This window comes from Eleutherodactylus coqui, chromosome 12, assembly GCF_035609145.1.
Source record: "Eleutherodactylus coqui strain aEleCoq1 chromosome 12, aEleCoq1.hap1, whole genome shotgun sequence".
NCBI classification, from domain to species: Eukaryota; Metazoa; Chordata; class Amphibia; order Anura; family Eleutherodactylidae; genus Eleutherodactylus; species Eleutherodactylus coqui.
The window spans coordinates 24,770,991-24,790,040 of NC_089848.1; the positions used below are offsets into that span (position 1 = coordinate 24,770,991).

Consider the following 19,050-nt stretch of genomic DNA (forward strand, 5'->3'; position numbering starts at 1 on the left):
GGCCTATTCTAAAAAGGAGTATGACTGTGCATGTTACTGCAGCTTAGTCCCACTCACCTGTATGAATAAGCTGTTGGGCCTGTCTAAACAATGATGATCTTGGTTAGACCGCTTACCGATGGACTATTGACTGCCTATCCAAAAGATGGACCTAGTAAATTGCTGGTCTTTCCTAAAGATACTCCATCAATGTTTAGTAAGCTTTTAAGTCTTACCTAAATTAGTCCTGAATGAATATTTAGTCTTACTGTATCCAAGCTAGTGTTTATTTTGAACAGGTCTCAAGAAGACCCAGCCTAATAGACACGCTGAGAATGTGGTGACTGGGCGGGAGAAGGCTGAAAAAAAACGACATACTCGCCTCTTTTGTTCTCCAAGCTGGTCCTTTTTCCTTCTGGGTAACGCAATCACATGCTCGATGGCACATGACCATGCTACCTGGAAGGAACAAGGACCAGACTGGAGTGGCTTGGGCAGCAAAAGAGAGTACATAGTTTGATTTTTAGCAACATAAAAGGGACCATTACTACTTATAGGGACAGATAACGGGACATTATTACTGTAGGGGAATTATTATTGATGCGGAGAAAGTGGGCATTATTACTGTTTGGAACATAAAAGGGGTACTTTTACTATGTGGATGGCAGTAACTAAAAGTGGAACTTACTATGTTGGGCATAATTACTATTTGCAGAACTATAGATGGGAAGATTGTGTAAAGGTGTGGAAAACATAAGTAGGATGCTAGAAAAGTAAGGAGCGAAAGTTACATGTATTCTGCTGAGAAAAGTTTTGGGCAGGAAAAGTTGTCATGGTGGTCTGGGTCAGATGGAGGAGAAAAGGGAAAGTGAATAATTTTAGTCAAAGGGGATGTCATCTGTGATCACTGGATATACTGGTACTGTGATCACTTATACTGTGTGCAGGTTGCCTATGTAAAGCTGGTATCTACCACTATATGGTCATTGCATGGGGATAATATTGGTTTTTGTATAGTGTTTTTTTCAACAACAGTATGGTGGTATTATTCAGTCACTACTTGGTGGTAACATGTGGTCATGATATGACAGCATTATTTGGCCCTTATATAGTGTACTGGTAACATTGGCCTTGGTATAGTGGTCTTCTTCAGCAACAGTTTGAAGGTAATATGAATGGTGATAATATTTGTACCGTATGTATACAGTATGTAATATAATTTAGGGTCTGGTCTGTGAAAATATACTAGTGCATATCTGCTTGTTACAGTATTCCAAAACTTCAAAGGATGAAGGCACACCTAGCAGCCTAGTTTTAGTTTTTTGTTTTTTTTAAAGTGCAAACCAGCAGGACAGTGCGTCCCTACGTAAACGTTTGCACTACTTTTACAAGAGGCTGGTAAATGTTCATGCTCAATGGGGAGTCCCATTCAAAATTTTGCTATATCTTATATATGACATACTTAAATAGAACTAATCACCAGGCTCATGCCGTCGAACTATGGGCAGTATGAGCCAAGCATAGGTATATATGTAAACCCGGCATATGTATGTATGCCTTACTCTGAAAAACTGCAGCATTTGAGAATAAACATTCTTTGAAGAGCCACTTCAAACAGAGCTGGGAATCATGGTGGTTGGGCCGCACCCGGCTGTACCCACCCCCATCATCTAGGATGATGGCTCTCTCCCTATAGGCAAACAGGGCGTAGCTGTCACTCTAGGCAAATCTGGAGGGTAGAGGCCGGTGTAGCGCCGCCTGTTGACCCAAGTTTCGTAGTAGATCCTCCTAAGTCTATTTTGAAATGCTGCGATGCTTTATAAGCCCTATATGTCTGCCAGGTACATACCTGTCCAGGGTTTGCATTGCCCATGGTTCTGGCAGCAAGAACCTGTTGCCAGGTTCCCTTTAAATCATGTCTCCTAAGCTATTGTCCAAGGTTTCCCTTCCGTGTCCTGTAGGTTAGGAGACCTGCTGATGGTATGTTTTTGGCTCACCTGTTGTCACGACTCCAGAGAATACCCAGCATTGACCAAACAGAACAGGCCTTTTTGTTTTGTAAAATTGTTGCAGAATTGCACTGCTTCCTGTCCAGGAGGTGGGAGAACATCCCGCGTCATAACTTCCTGACCAGTTTCCAGTCAGGACTCCATTGTCATCATTTGAATTAACCTAAGTAAATAATATATCTGGTTAGCTATGAAGTGCCACGTCCATAAACATAATCACAATGATGCATAAAATGATTTTTGTGATATTTCCCACGATTGTATACTTCTCACATTAAGTGATTTCTAATTTTTTTTTAAATGTGATCTTATAAAAGGGAAGCTTGAGTAAACACATAGCTCTCTCCCTTAGAGCGGACACCCGCTGGTGTTTTATTCTCTCTTGTGCTGCGAGAGCAAGTGTAAACACTCGCCTCGCAGCGCAAGAAAGACGCCGAGATATCGCCAGTGTTTTCAATGGGGCCAGTGGCAGCAGCGCTAGCCCCATTAAAAACATAGGAAGAATATCACGGACGTCTGCCACAGCTGTGGCAGAAGTTTCCTTCATCCTCATGGGGACGAAGGAATAATCTGCCATAGCTGTCACAACTGTGACAGCTGTGGCAGAAGTCCACCATTTTATCCCATTGCTTTCAATGGGATCAGCGCTGCTGCCCATCCCATTGAAAGAAGTGTTTTGTGGCAACCCGCAGCATGATTTTTGGGGAAGGGCTTGAAATATAAGTCCTTCCCAGAATATCATCATTAACTCGTTAAAGAAAAAAAATGTACTCGCCTCTTCGCCGCTCAGACACATGCTCCGGCTGGCTCACCTGCACTGCTGTCCAGCACTTTCAGCGGACGGGGATTTAAAAATTCCCGCCTCCTGAAAGGGCTGTGCTGATTGGCTGAGCACTCAGCCAATTACAGCTAGTGCTTAGCTATTCATGAATGTGCCACACAGTTTGAAATCAACTTTTTACATTGTTGTTGAAGGTTAAAGGGGCTGTCCAGGATTACAAAAACATGGCTGCTTTCTTCATACAGCACTACTTCTGTCCACGTGTTGTGTGTAGTAGTTCAGCTCACCCCCATTCACTTCAATGACTACTAGACACAACCCATGGACAGGAGTGGCACTCTTTCAGGAAGGCAGTAGCTATGTTTTTGTAATCCTGGACAAGCCCTTTAAGATTATAAAAGGAATTAGAGAGTCTAAAGTCAGTTGTCAAGACAGGATTGGTTGCCGTTACTTAGGGTGCAGAAAACAGTTGTGAAGTCAAAGACTAATTCACAAAACTGTATGAAAAACAGCCATATTGCACACAGAAAAAAATGGCCTATTTTCATCCTTGTGGTATTCTATCAGCATATCCGTATTAAGGTCGTATGTCTATAGTTCATCCATATTGGATCCTTTTTTTTTACTTCAGCTCAAAATTACAAGAAATCATTTAAAAAAATCTTCTATTGGCCCCTCCTTTGTTCCCCATCCATTTTTCTGATCAGTATTATGGATGGGATTATTTGGGGTCTCCATTGACATCTATGGAAATTCGCAGCCACAAATCAGCTGGAAGGAAAATCATTCATGTAAATTGAACCACTGATTATTTTTAAAAAAGTAGGCAAATGGGATTATTCAACTTTCATGAGTCTAACATAACACGCTGAGTTGGGTGGCTCAGTGGTTAGTACTGTCTTGCACAACTAAGGTCTTCATGGAATTTGCAAGTTCACCCTTATTAGTCAAACAGCGCAATATTTCTGGACTGTATGGGCCCATTATGTTAAAAAATGGACCAGTCCTTAGACCAAGTTGTTAAATAGGGCACCATAATCTGATGAGAGATCTTATTTAATTCAACTATTTTGATTTCCCATGCTATAGTTAAAAAATATAGCGTTAAACATACTAAAGCTGAGAATTTCCTGGCTAAAATCACAGGGTCCCTCCTCGCTGCCGGTTTGAGTCCACAACGGTTAAGAAGAAAGAAGCAACATTCCAACACGTCCTCTTCATGCTAAAAATTAAAAACATGAGAAATGTCATTAGATACACTGTACATTGCAGATACAACTGGATTCTCACCCTGCACTGTTATATATAGTCTAAAAACCCATTAAATTACCTCTTCACATGTACGTCTATAGATATATCAGGGGAGCATACAGAGATCTCTCCCATCATCTATTTATACCCAGGACTGTGACTGTAACAAGGGGGCGCCCTCTACATCTAGAGGAAAAAAGGTTTCTACACCAACATAGAAAAGGGTTCTTTACTGTAAGAGCAGTGAGACTATAGAATTCTCTGCCTGAGGACGTGGTGATAGGAAAATCAGTAAAAGAGTTCAAGAGGGGCTGGACGTCTTTCTTGAGCAATACAATATTACATGTTATAACCATCAATTACTTCAGAAGGGTCGGTGATTTGGGGATTATTCCTATTGCCAGATTGGAGTCGAGAAGGAATTTTTTCCCCTGAAATGAGGAAAATTGACTCTTAGCTCATTGGAGTTTATTGCCTTCTTCTGGATCAACGTAGGCTGAACTAGATGGACATATGACTCTTTTCAGCCTCACATGCTGTTACATCGGTGGCTCTTTTAGGAGCCTCTATCACAGATTCTGTAATTTCTAGAAGAAAAACTAGCGCAGGATATTTTATATTTGATGGACCACATTATAAGTCACTCTGGTCTGTTGGCTGACGGATCTGGCACAAAGCGGGGGCTTCCATTATAAACGGCAGCCATGATGCTGATGTGAACAAAGTGTTAAGTGAATATTTCTTAAAGCACAAATTAGTTTTCGCCTTTAATGCAATCTCTGAGTTTCTGCAAATATAGTTAGTTGGAATAATATTTAATTCCCAAACAGGAAAAGGACTGCTGTGCCTAGATAATGTTCGAGGGAAAAGGTGAAGCAGCGGTCGTTTAGAAACAATCATGTTGCCTTTTCATTTTCTAAAGGGCTGTTAAAAAATGAGCAATGGTTTCTAATTGGTTGCCAATGGCAGCTGCTCCACGTTTTTTTTACACTATCTTTGCTAGAACTGTCTGATTGTATGTAATTAGGAGGGTTATTGTTTCTCCTTGTGGAGAGCACCAAGTGAGGAGACTTATAGGCCATGTAATGCTCCTCTAGAAAATTCGGTATGCAAATGGGAGATGGTACAATGTCTCCGCAGTGCCACCTATTGGAGGGAAGCTTTCCTACAAGTCTGCTCTGCACTAAGGGCCAAGAACCTATTCAATCAATTTTCAAGGGCTTTTGTTGTGCCAAGATAACTTGTTGCAACAAGTTATCAACATTGGGTTAAACCTTGCTACATTTTAATGAGGCCTAGATGCTTAAGTGGGTATAAAAGCCCCCTTTTTACCTATGAAGACAACAGTAAATAAATGGCACATGGTAGGTAGAGGTTGTGGTACCGATTTTGCATTAAGGTCCAGGAGCTTCAAGTCATATGTCTGTGGTTATCTCCCATGTTGGCCAGGTGGATCCTGAACCTCTTTTAGGACCATGACATGCAGATGTAGTAAAGCTTAATTTGTATGTTATAACTTCTTGTGAGAAGTCATCTTTAGTCACTGAAAAGTTAGTGTTATCTTAACACAACAAACCATTGAAAAGCTATTGAATGGGCAAATAAACTGTGACACAGAAAGTTATCCGAATGTGTTAAGAGTCAAGTTAAACTTTGCTACATTTGCATACATCTAAACTTACAATTTAGAGTAATCTTACACACTGTTTTTTTTTCTTTTAAATAATCCTGTTTTTGTGGCAGTTTTTTTAATGCCAAAGCCAAAAGTAGTCATGGTGCAGATCAATTTAACCCCTTCATCTCCACATGTTTGTTACTATGGTCCAGGAGTTAAATTAACTGACTGGGGGAGTAATAGAGTGTGGCTTATACATCAGCCAGTGCACTCCTATGTTTTTGCTTTCCCTAAAGTCTGACTGTTCCTCATATACTATCAAGTTGTGGATTTGGGGGGGGGGGGCAACCCTAATATCTGGGTATTTTGTAAATGAGGGGTAATTAATGCAAAGATACCTAATTAGAGATGAGCGAGCATGCTCGGATAAGGCAGTTATCGGAGCGAGCATCCCTCTTCTTGAGTAACTGCATTTTTGTCCGAGCAGGCTCAGGGAGGGGGGGGGGGGGCAGGGGGTTGTGGGGGGGAGAGAGATTTCCCTCACTCTACCCCCGCTACCACCTGCCGCCCCCCGCTCACCCCCGTGCCCCCGAGCCTGCTCGGACAAGCATGCAGTTACTCGAGAAGAGCGATGCTTGCTCGAGTAACTGCCTTATCCAAATGTGCTCACTCATCTCTACTCATATATATATAAAAGTGTATTTGAGATTGGAGGCAGTGATGAAACAAAATGAAAAAGAATCACTGCCTACTTCTGATCCTATGGATTAATTCAGATTTCTATATACACAGGTTGTCTTTATACAATCTGTGGTCTGTAAAGTGAATAAGGAGGCTCTCAGACAAAAAAAAAAGGAAGTGCCTTCCCAGTCCAGTGATATCACTGCGCAAATGCAGTGGGGTCTTTTTACATATTGCCCCAATACCTAATTTGGTTGGGTGGATGTGTGGTACCCGTAATGAAGTATAAATCACAAGGATTGGGTTATGAGGTGTATGGATGTCTGGTTCCCATCCATTAACTAGGCGCTCACCTCGCTCTATGTATATGTGTGAGTCTGTCCAAAATTGGTGTTTTTAAACAATATTTAATAAAGGTAGTAATTTTAATCAAATTTCTTTTTCGGTGACCACTTTTGACATATTAAATTACAAAGCTAAAAGAAGATGCTAAAAGAATGGGAAATTTGAAGTGAGGACTTATACTTCCCCTTCCAGCTGGATCTACATTTGGATTTGACCCCAATAACTGCATCAAAAGCTGTAGTGATGTTCTGCCAAACAACGCTTTGTGTGAGCCCCTCCCCCCGCCCCCTCCTATCACGCTGTATCTTTACGTAGATCTATGTTGCACATACTGTATGGACATATTAGAATGACCTTATGAGCTTAGGGTGTATCATGTCATTCTTCTAGCTCCATTACAGAGCTTGCCCAATTGCTATCTAAATAGACAGGGCTTACATATAATGCATTATTTCAATCCTTAGGATTTCCCTTTGGTCCAAACATATTCTCAGTAGTTATTACCTTGTCACACTTCGTAGAGAACGTTTTGCTTCACTGCCAGATTAGAATGGCGGCATTATTTATAGTCTATCATGAGAAAGACATTCCCGCGTTCTTGACTGGATTGCTTACCCATTACCAAAATCTACATGTTAGATTATAAGCCATCCATTACCGTCAGGTACAAATAATAAAACAGTATCGCTACAATGTTAGGACGTCATGACAGCTTCTATCAGTAGCGTATAGAAGGAACACAGGCTGCCTTTATTCTACTGGAGTATTAGCGGGGAGCTTGAGCTGGCAGGCTCATCCCCAGCAGAGGGCCAACTCCAGAAACCATGTTATATTGTTAGTGCTGATATTATCTTTAACCCTTTAAGGACATGGCCTATATTGGCCCAAAGGACGTAACAATTTTGGGGGTAGATTTTCATTTCTATTTTTTAAAAGCCATATGAGGGCTTGTTTTTGTGTGGCGAACTGTCATTTTTCTTGGTACAATTCTTGAGTACATATAAATGTATTGTAAAACTTTTAGTAATTTTTTTTGGAGGGCAGAGAGAGAAAACACAATTCTGCCTTTTTTATAGCGTTAATCATACAGCACAAATTATGATTTGATCATACCAAAATTATTATTTTTTCAGGTTTTTCCACTTTTGCTTAATAAAACCCTTTTTTTATGTTTTTTTGCTATATTGTTACATTCAAAGTCCCATAACTTTTTTATGTTTCCATGGACTTTTTTATGTTTCCATGTTTTGTGAAGCTGTAGTTTTTATTGGTACCATTTTGGGTTGCAAATAGCTTTTTGAATCACTTTTATTGTGTTTTGTAAGAGGCAAAATGAACAAAATAAACATTTTGCTTCCGCTTTTAAGGATTTTTTTAAACATTTTCTGCCATGCATGATAAATAATGTGTTCAATTTATTGTACAAGTCATTACGGATATGATACCAAATCCGTGAGATTTTAATAATTTTTTATTTATTTTTGTACAATAGGGAAAGTACTAGAGATGAGCGAGCGTACTCAGCCACGCCCCTTTGTCGCCCGAGCGCCGCGATTTTCGAGTACTTCCGTACTCGGGCGAAAAGATTCAAGGGGCGCTGTGGGTGAGTGGGGGGTTGCAGCGGGGAGTGGGGGGAGTGTTCTCCGCTGCTACCCCCCGCTCTGCCACGCCTCCCCCCGCCCCCCCCAGAATCTTTTCACCCGAGTACCGAAGTACTCGAAAATCGCGGTGCTCGATCGAGTAATTACTCAAAACGAGTAGGTTCGCTCATCTCTAGAGAGTACGCAAAAGAGGGTTATTGTTTTTGGTGTATTTTACGCAATTTTTCTTTTTTGACAATTTTTATGTCCGAGTAGGGGACTTGAATTATATAAGTTCTGGTTGTTATGATAATGCATTCAGAGAAACCTCCTATTGTCCCTGTTTCTAAAGAAGCTGAATGCCTAACAACAAGCAGTGGATTGGACATGGGCTGCACTTCAGCCTTGATTTATAGTGGTAAAACAAAAAAGAAGTTAATGAATGTATATTACATCACAAGATTGATGAGACACACTGAGGCATGAGCATATGTTGTCTGAAAAGTTAAGCAGCACGCTTTAATAATAGATCAGCATATATTTTGCAGCAAGAATGAGATGGGATCAAATGTTGAAGCAGGATTCCATTTATGTCATATAGTAAATAACTGTTATACAGAGTTATATTATCCAATGCCTGTGAGAACATGGCTTTCCTATTACAAAGGTACATTGTTGTAAGTGGATACATACCTGCCCAAAATTCCATGGCCTTGCTTTGATGTTATTTTGTGATCCGATATAAATGTAACCAGTGTCATTCAGAACATATTCCTTCCTCTCATCCTCATCTGGCATGTATACGTTGTCATCTAATAACATAAACGTGGTTGAAAACATATTAAATCCAACACTAATTAGTTCGCTTCTAAAACAATTCAGCTTTAAAAGCTATGGACACCTTTGTAAGGCAAAAAAGAGGACATTTTATATATATATTGTTGCTAACCTGTTACCATGAGAAATATCCCTGAACTATATAATGTCCGGATAGCTGAAGAGACTCAGATTCCAACAATGATATTTTCATCCCTGAACTCCCTTTCATTCCCCTGTAGTAGCGAGCAAATGGCCTGTGCTCTATATGCTAATGAGGCACCTATAAGGCCGCTCTGCTGTCTCTTCAAACTTAGAAGTTCTTTGGATGCATTACATTGCAAGGCACATGTCGCTTGCCAGCTTACTGCAGTGGAAAGTGAGCTCAGAGATAATAATGACATCACTGGAATCAGTGTCTTTTTAGCAATACACACATTACAGTAGTTCAGGGCTGTTTTTCATGGTGACAAATTCTGTTTATAGTGTACCTAAATTTTTAAATTACTTTTCAAAATAGACTGCTGTGTGTACATGAGAAATAACATGATTTCTGGCCATTATATGACTTGTATCCTGCATTTCTCCCCATTCTGCAGGGTGTATATTTAATTTTCAGTACTCTCTGGACTGGTGAAAACAGTTTAGCTATTATGCTGTATTCTATACACTTTGCACAGAGAACTGGAGATTTTGCTCTCTTAAGTCACTGAAAAGTTAGTGCTATCTTAACACAACAAACCATTGGAAAGCTATTGAATGGGCAAATAAACTGTGACACAGAAAGTTATCCTAATGTGTTAACCCTTTCCAGTCCACTGTCTGAAATCTAAAGACATTATGATTTAAGGCTGTACAGCTCCGATGTTAAAAGATATCTGTCGGGGCTCTCTTACTGTATATTGCCAGCCTCTCTACTGTTGAAGCCTGTCCAACGTGTCACCTCATGCAGTACTGGCTTTAGCCAGCAGATAGTGCTGTTTTAAAACGGAAGAAAAAGAGTAAACCCCCCAGGGAAAACCAGGATACAAATTGGATTGAAAAGGGTTAAGAGTCAAGATAAACTTTGCTACATTTGCATACATCTAAACTCACAATTTAGGGTGGTCTTATACACTGTTGTTTTTTTTTTTAATAACCCTGTTTTTGTGGTAGTTTTTTATGCCAAAGCTAGAAGTAGATGCTAAAAGAATGGGAAATATAAAGTGAGGACTTATACTTCGCCTTCCAGCTGGTCCACTTTTGGATTTGATCTCAATAACTGCATCAAAAGCTGTAGTGTTGTTCTTCCAAACAACACATTGTGTGAGAACCCCCCGCCCCCTCCGCCCATCACGCTGTATTTTTACGTAGATCTAGGTTGCACATGTTGTATGGACATATTGGAATGACCTTATGAGCTTAGGGTGTATCATGTCATTCTTCTAGCTCAATTACAGAGCTTGCCCAATTGCTATCTAAATAGACAGGGCTTACATATAATGCATTATTTCAATCCTTAGGATTTCCCTTTGCTCCAAACATATTCTCAGTAGCAATGATTTCTGGCCATTATATGACTTGTATTCTGCATTTCTCCCCAATTCTCCTCTCTGCAGGGTGTATATTTAATTTTCAGTACTCTCTGCACTGGTGAAAACAATTTAGCTATTATGTTGTATTCTATACTCTTTGCACAGAGAACTGGAGATTCTGCACTCTTAAGTCACTGAAAAGTCTGTTAAGTCACTGAAAAGTTAGCTTAACACAACAAACCATTGAAAGCTATTGAAGGGGCAAATAAACTGTGACACAGAAACTGTCTGTAACACACACATAACATCATCAGGACAGTGTACAAAAGGACCGAGCAGTTGAGATGTGAATAAATTGCAGTAAATAACATTATTAATTAGGGTTGGTTAAGTACATATCTTTTGTAAATCAGTGTTCCCCATGTGTGCACATAATAAACAATATTATACTTACATCTTCTGGCTTCCCACTGAATCCAGCATTGCAGTTATCAGTCCAATGTAAAATTTACAGCCAGTGTATGGGATATCGCGGGCTGCTGCAGCTAATCATTACCTCAGTGCTAAAACCCTGCGATCTGTGATTGGCTGCAGCAGCCTGTAATGTCTGAACACCACACATATATGAACATGAGCAACATGAGAATTGGATATCAAAAATGAACACTTCTTACCTATGCACCAAGGGTTGCACAGAACGTAAATAGGACAATCTCCCGCCATGTAAATGACTCCTCTTCCTGTTATTACGGTTAGCATGTACTCTCCGATGATGGCATTGGCCGGAGAATGAACAGCAACTGTACACTAAGAACAACAGTTATTGGTACAAACATTAGGAGACTGCAAGCAGATTCATCCATACCTAATTAGCAGAATTAAAGGGTTAGTGTTAGTAATTATTTTAGGCTGCGATTACATGCAGAGTATCTGCGTTCAAAGATGCGCCAAAAATGCACTTCTAAAAAAAAACAGACGCATTTTTTTAAATCAATCTCAATTATTCTCAGTAATGTAAAATGCATGTGCATTTTCCAAAAACATTTGCGTTTTTGGTGTTTTATTTAAGGGGGTCCATTGTAAAAATATAAAATAGATCATAGTCACCACTCCTCCCTTCCCCAAAGCAGAGCTGAGCGGCTCATACTGCCTTGATGTCAGCTTCTGGGTAGATGGTTGGGTGGAAGCCTCAAACTCCCTGCATGGTGGCACCCAAGAGTTGAGCGCTGATGCCAGAAACCCAATGGTGACGTTGTGGCCTCTAATTGGCCGCAGCGGTCACATGCTTCTGTCTGTCCGTCCACCCGGAAGCTGGTGCTGGGGCAATGTCAGCCACTCAGCTCCGCTTCAGGGGTCCAAGGAAAGGGGAGGATGATCTATTTTTTTATTTTATAATGGACCCAGCTGCTGAAAAAATCTTTATACTCATGATGAAACCCCTATAGGTCTTTTTCACACAGGCAAGAGCGATAGCGCCGCTACAAAATCACAACGATATTGCAACTTTGTCTGCACAATTTTGTAGCGACAACAATGCGTTTTCCTGTGGAAAAATCATGCATTGCTGCTGCCCGCGATGAACTTGTGCGATTTTATCGCAAGATGGTAAATCCCTACCCCTAAAATAAGCCCTAGCTGCATTCCCAGAAAAAAAAAGGAATACTTACCTAGTAGGTTCGGCCCGGTTTCTACGGTTCCTGTCCGGAGCTCCACGTGGGTCCAGCAGTCCTTGTTCGCCCACACAAGATCACTTCCTGGTCATGAAATTCATAAATTCCGCCTCCAGGAAGCAATGGCTCTGATTAGTTCATCCAGCACTACTCAGCCAGTCAATGCAGCACTCAATGAACCAATGCAAGGGCTGCGATTGGGTCATCCATCTCTGCATTGATTGGCTGAACAGAGTTTGAAGAACTACTCACATTGTGGAGATGGGATAATGAATTGGCCAAGCAATGCCGTGGCTCAGCTAATTCGTAAATTCTGCCTCCACAACGTGATTAGTTCTTCAAACTCTGCTCATCCAATCAATGCAGAGATGGATGACCCAATCGCAGCCAGATCCATTGCTTCCTGGAGGCGGGATTTTTGAATACCACAATCAGGAAGTAATCTACTGTGGGAGAACGAGGACTACTGGCTGCCCGGCACCGCTCCGGACAGCAGCAGGAGGACCCGGACCGAGCCTGCTAGGTAAGTATTCCTTTTTTTTCTGGGAATGCAGCTAGGGCTTATTTTATGGGTAGGGAAATATATCGCATCTCACGAAAATTGCTAGTTTAGGGGATGCGATGCTATAAACAAGGAGGCTCCTTAGGGAAACCTAGGCTACAGAAAATCCATGTAGATTAGAAAAATCGTAGACTTTATTTTACTCCATCATTAAAAATATGGAACGTTTTAACCATAAGGTGGTCTTTGTCAAGCAGGGATGCTTGGAAAAAATGTGATTTCTCACGCTGTCGCATCGCGAGAAAATTGCGTGATTCTGTCGCCTGTATGAAAGCAGCCCTAAATTCAAACAAAAACCCCGCCGTGTCATAGCAGACTTATGTATGGCGATAACAAACAGCACAGCAGTCATTAAAAATAAATTATTGTAAGATTTCGTTACCTCATTGCCATGATGAGCTTCGATTTTAGCACTCCATTCATTAGGCTGACACGGGGAGTTGAGCTCAATAGCTATAAGGGTTCCATTGGCTTTCATTGGGCGGTTCCCTAGAATTAACCACAGAGTATATTTAATATGTATGTAAAGGCATTTATCTGGTTTTGGCTGCGGTTCTAATGTATCCCCCCTTCAAGTTTTTTTTTTTTTGGTTTCTGTTCAGAATTTTTTTTTTTTTCAGAGTTTTGAGATGTTGGTTCTACTGTAACAGCCAATCACTCTTTTGCGATGGATTTTCCCATTTAATCGGTTGGGCTCTAACGTCTGGTTTGGATCGGGATATCCGATCCTGTCCAATTATCCTATATCTAAATTGCCAATATACATATATGATGTACAACTTCAAGGACATTAATCTACCTGAAGGTCATTCTGCCGTATTCTTACCAAGTATGAACTGCAAGGTGACTTTATCTCTCGGAGTCACTTCCCGGTTAAAGGAAATCTTCAATTTGAATGGCTGTCCGCGTCTCACAATAAGGTTCTTGTTGTTATACTCAGAAGTGTTGTGCTGACAGCCATTCTCCTGCTTGAGGAAGTCAACATTTGTTGCTCTAAAGGCCATTTCTAAATCAAAACAGAAGAAAAAAGGAATTAGAACTTAGGTTAGAGCCTATGCACATATTTTCGGGACCTGCAGACCATGATTATCAATAAAGGCATAACTTAAAGCTTCGAGGCCCAAATGAAAAATCTGTAACAGGGTCCCCAACTATAATGCTTTATTCATAGTACTGGGCTCCCTCTATGGAGAAGAGAGGCCTTATGGACCCCCTAAGGCTCCTGGGCCCGGGTGCAACTGCATCCCCTAGAGTTATGCCCCTGGTTACCAGTATCAATCTCTGGACTTTGCATTCCTTTCAGTACCCTGTTTCACCTAAAATAAGACCCACCCTGAAAATAAGCCCAATCAAAATTTTTCAAGATTTTTTGGGGAGGCTTGAAATATAAGCCCTACCTTGAAAATAAGCCCTAGTTATAGTACATAAAAAAATTTGATGCTTTAGGTGTGTGAAAATGGCAGTAAAAACGCAATTACTGCCTTTTTACAGCACTTTTCACGCAGGTCAGTTGAGTCACTTACCTAACAGACTCAGTCCAGGTCCCTTCTGCTGCTCTCCAGAGTCCTGGTGCGGTTCCTCAGCCAATCAATGCAGCTCTCAAAGAACCAATCACAGCTATCGCTTTGTGGAGGTGGGATTTATGACTCCTGTAGCCAGGAAGTGATGCTCTGTGGGCAGCTGAGGGCTTTGTTGGCATCTTTTCAGCTCAGAATACGCAGTAAAAAGGCCGATAATAACAAAGGTCTGAGCATCCGCGTGAGCGACAATAAAGCCCAATGCCCACTGATGGATTTTTGTTGCGGAATTCTGCAGCAATATCCGTCCATAGCATGCCATGTTAAAAGTCTCTTCCATGCCCCTGAGCGGAAATCAACTGCGATTTTCCGTTCGTGGGGAAAAATCACAGCATGCTCTATTTGGTGCGGGAAATCGCACGGACAGCTTCCATTGCAGTCAATGGAAGCCATCTGATATGCGGTGAGTCGTGGTAGATCCACATCATTGCTGGCGCAACAGTGCGTCATACCCTGCACTGCGTGCCGGCCAAGACACTGGAAGCGGAACCGGACAGGTGAGTATGGGTCTCTGGCTGGATACCGGGTCTGATTTCGCAGTCGGAATCCAACCCAGACATGGGCATGAGGCCTAAGATTGAGTAGTCAAGCTGTCATGAAAATAAGCCCTAGCACATCTTTTGAACCGTATTACATGAAGTCATATGGAGGTTTTATCTTGTGAATTCTATGACTGATTATGAAAAGAGCAATTCCAGATGTCAGCTCACTGCGTGCATATACTCCCCGCCAGGTGCACTAAGGTGTAATTCAAGTGCATCGCTGCTATGTGTACACTGCGCTGCTCTACACAGTCCTATTGCTTGTCAGGTAATTACAAAACAACCATACCTGAGTAATCGGCTTCTAAAGAACTCCCGCAATGTATGTAAAACATGCAAACTAGTCCAGTGGGTGGTCCGGATCAGCCCTCTTGTCTGCGGCTTTCTCCCTACATCATCCACGCTGTGCTTTAAAATCTGACTGGCGCATGTGCGGATGAGCGCTCCCTTTTGTGAACAGAAGCACTGACGGCCAGCAGCGCTGCAAGATTTTGAAGAGCAGAATGGATGACATAGGGGAAAAAAGCGGCAGATAAGAGAGCCGGTCCGGCCCACCTACCGGACTAGACTGCATGTTTTACATACATCGCAGGAGTTCTTTGGAGGCCGATTACTCCGGTATGGTTTTATTAACATGACAAACAATAGGACTGTGTAGAACAGAGAGGTGTACACATTACAGAGCTGCACTTAAATGACATTACAATACTCTGCTGACAGGTTCCCTTTAAATATCATGAATAAAAAACATCTTCCGAAATTAGTGTCATTCTGGAAGATGTTTTTAATTCATGAACATACAATCATAGAATGGTAAAGTTGGCAGAGACCTCCGGGGTCATCGGGTCCAACCCCCTGCCCAATGCAGGATTCACTAAATCATCCCAGACAAATGTTTGTCCTTGAAGACTTCCATTGAAGGAGAACCCTCCATCTCCAGTGGCAACCTGTTCCACTCATTGATCCCCCTCACTGTCTAATATATAATCTGTGTCTCCTCCCTTTCAGTTTCATCCCATTGCTTCTAGTCTTTCCTTGTACAGATGAGAATAGGGCTGATCCCTCTGTACTGTGACAGCCCTTCAGATATTTGTAGACCGCTATTAAGTATCCTCTCAGCCTTCTCTTCTGCAAGCTAAACATTCCCAGATCCTTTAAGGCTGGGTTCACATGGGGCGGAATTGCCACAGAATTTTCGTACAGACTTTTGGGACGGAAATTCCACCAGCAATCCTAAACCCGAGCCTAAGCAGCAAAGTGGACAAGATTTGCAAAAATCTCGTCCACACGTTGCGGGCAAACAGTGCGGAAACTGACATGCGTCGCGGACATTCCACAGGATTTATGCCCTGTGTGAACCCAGCCTTACCATTCCTCATAGGACATAGTTTGCAGACCGCTCACCATCCTGGTAACTCTTCTCTGAACTTGCTCCAGTTTGTCTATGTCTTTTTTAAAGTGGGGCGCCCAGAACTGGACACAGTACTCCAGATGGGGTCTGACCAATTTCCCACATCCCACTCACTTTAACAGCTGCCATTTACACTAGCGTGTAAGCTACCAGTGGATGTAATAAAATAACTTATGCCGGCTGATGGATCTGCACAGAAACTAACGTGAATCTGAATTTTCCTTTAGATTATATTACTACAGATAAAAGGGGAGATCATAACATTGTACTAGAAATGTGTTCAACTGATAGAAGTCTTAATGGGTCTTATTATTACCGTATCAGCTGGCTGCATCAGGAAAAAACAGAAATGCTAAAAATTCTTCTTAGATTTTTACATCATATTAAAGGAAATGAGCAGCAAGCAAAGTGATCTAAATAATAAGCAACATACTGTCTGTCAGCAGACAAGAGCCTCTGATAAGTATCTATGAGATGCTCTAATGAATACAACTGCTTGGCAGACACCCCAGACCCCTACACTCTAGTGACTGGAGGGAGTCTAAGCTCATCGACCTCCACTGATGAGGTCTTCTGACATATCACAATGACTTCTCAGGACACAAGCAAGACTGGTGGTACACTTCAAGTTATACTGTGACATTGCAATCTTGTTGCTGTTCTTCCTTTTTTCTCTGGAGACCTCTCGGTCTCTTGTTGGCGTAACTAATATAATGTACATTAGTAAGCGTGCCAATACAAACAAAGCTTTTAATACAACATAAACACACCTTGCAAGGAACTGATAGATTAGTATCATCATTAGTACAAAGACACTTCAGCCTTGTTCTTGAAGGAGACTTATGGTTTTATGTAACTAAAGCTTAATCGCTGCACAAAGAAAAGTTCTGCAACTTTCAAATAGATTTAAGGGCGATTTATCTGGTGTTTTTTAGCATACAAAAGTCACAAATTTGCAACTTTTTGGCATGTTGCTTATTGCCACCTTTTAGAGAAAGGGGTGTGGCTTGTTATAGGGGACCTAGAACCCAAAACACATTTACTCCCAAAACTGGCATAAATTATACCAATGATCTACTCCAGTTCATGGCTGGCATACAGTAGATTTCTATGTGGATGCATGGAGATGCCAAGATGTGCCTAATGTATTGAAGATGCATGTGCCTCCTCACACTTTAGGTGCATCCACTGCTGGATTAAACCATTTTGAGGCCCCATGGCAGTCAAAATCATCTTTGGGCCACCTTAGAAAATTTATCCTTTAATACATTTTAAGTCAGCGGGAACTTGCGACACACAAACTCAACAGAAGATAAATTCTCCACTGCTAGTTCAATGTTAAGACTTAAACCCCTGACCAATGGAACCTTGTTGCTCCGCCAGATGTTCACTTCTGCCTGGCAGCATCTGTGTCATATTACCTGCACTTAAAGGGGTTGTCCCGCGCTGAAACGGGTTTTTTTTTTTCAACCCCCCCCCCGTTCGGCGCGAGACAACCCCGATGCAGGGACCTAAAGAAAAATCCGCACAGCGCTTACCTGAATCCCCGCGCTCCGGTGACTTCTTACTTACCGGCTGAAGATGGCCGCCGGGATCTTCTCCCTCAGTGGACCGCAGGGCTTCTGTGCGGTCCATTGCCGATTCCAGCCTCCTGATTGGCTGGAATCGGCACGTGATGGGGCGGAGCTACACGGAGACGGCATCCTGCACGAGCGGCCCCATTGAGAAAAGAAGAAGACCCGGACTGCGCAAGCGCGGCTAATTTGGCCATTAGACGGCGAAAATTAGACGGCACCATGGAAACGAGGACGCTAGCAACGGAACAGGTAAGTGAATAACTTCTGATAACTTCTGTATGGCTCATAATTAATGCACAATGTACATTACAAAGTGCATTAATATGGCCATTCAGAAGTGTATAGACCCACTTGCTGCCGCGGGACAACCCCTTTAAGTTACATGGGATTATGAATCATATCTCAATAAGACATGCAGAGACCGATTTTAAGGCATGTCTCCATATTTTTGTCCACCCCCTGTGTTTCTAGTGAGATAAGAGAACATCAGTAGAACAAAATCATTTATATATGGACTAAAGCAAAAGATGCAAAATGTGAAAGAAGAGTGTGTGTACCATAGAGGCAGTACCTAGGATCTGTTCTGCAGCTCATGGAAAGAAAGGGAGAACCTTGGACCGGTTAGCCCCTAACTGACTTCTCTATTGCGGTGTAAAATTTTGAAGGGATTCCCTTCCTCAGGTGCGGCAAACAAGGGAGGGGAATTTGGTCTGAAAGTTTTCTTCTATAAAGTTTGGAAACAGCAAGCAAGTGCTATCCTGTAGCTTAGTCTATGAATAATGCCTGTTCTCTACACAAGTGTCAGTGGAAAGGAGTCAGGACTTATATAATCATAGTAGTGCAAAGGCTAATACAACAAGAGTGAGATTTTCAGGGTCGCCCTTTTCACAGTGATTGCTTTGACTATAAGACTATAAAGCTGCTCAAGGGAGTGTTAGGGTCCAACTGGATTTTATTAGTATGGATCATCATCAACATTCAATCTGGAGGACTGAACCCACACAGTAGAAAAAGTTGGATAAGAGAAAATAACCCCCCACTTTTTCCTTTGATACGCACATCTTAGGGTGCTCTTACACTTTCGTTCATAGAGTCCACCAGTTGTATATGTCAGGAGTATTTCCTCCATCAACCCTAGGC

General features: G+C 41.8%; 1 protein-coding gene across 1 annotated transcript in view; it reads right to left on the reverse strand.

Annotated features, from left to right (window-relative positions):
- Positions 1–13,807, reverse strand: part of TGM4 (transglutaminase 4) — a 31,280-nt gene extending 17,473 nt beyond the window's left edge. Inside the window, exons 1-6 of the mRNA XM_066584526.1 lie at positions 13,630–13,807; positions 13,186–13,292; positions 11,246–11,378; positions 8,935–9,053; positions 3,884–3,991; positions 1,977–2,151 (exon numbers count right to left, since the gene is read on the reverse strand). Coding sequence (XP_066440623.1) covers positions 1,977–2,151; positions 3,884–3,991; positions 8,935–9,053; positions 11,246–11,378; positions 13,186–13,292; positions 13,630–13,807 — 820 coding nt within the window. The remainder of the gene's footprint in view (positions 1–1,976; positions 2,152–3,883; positions 3,992–8,934; positions 9,054–11,245; positions 11,379–13,185; positions 13,293–13,629) is intronic.
- Positions 13,808–19,050: the final 5,243 nt, after the last annotated feature.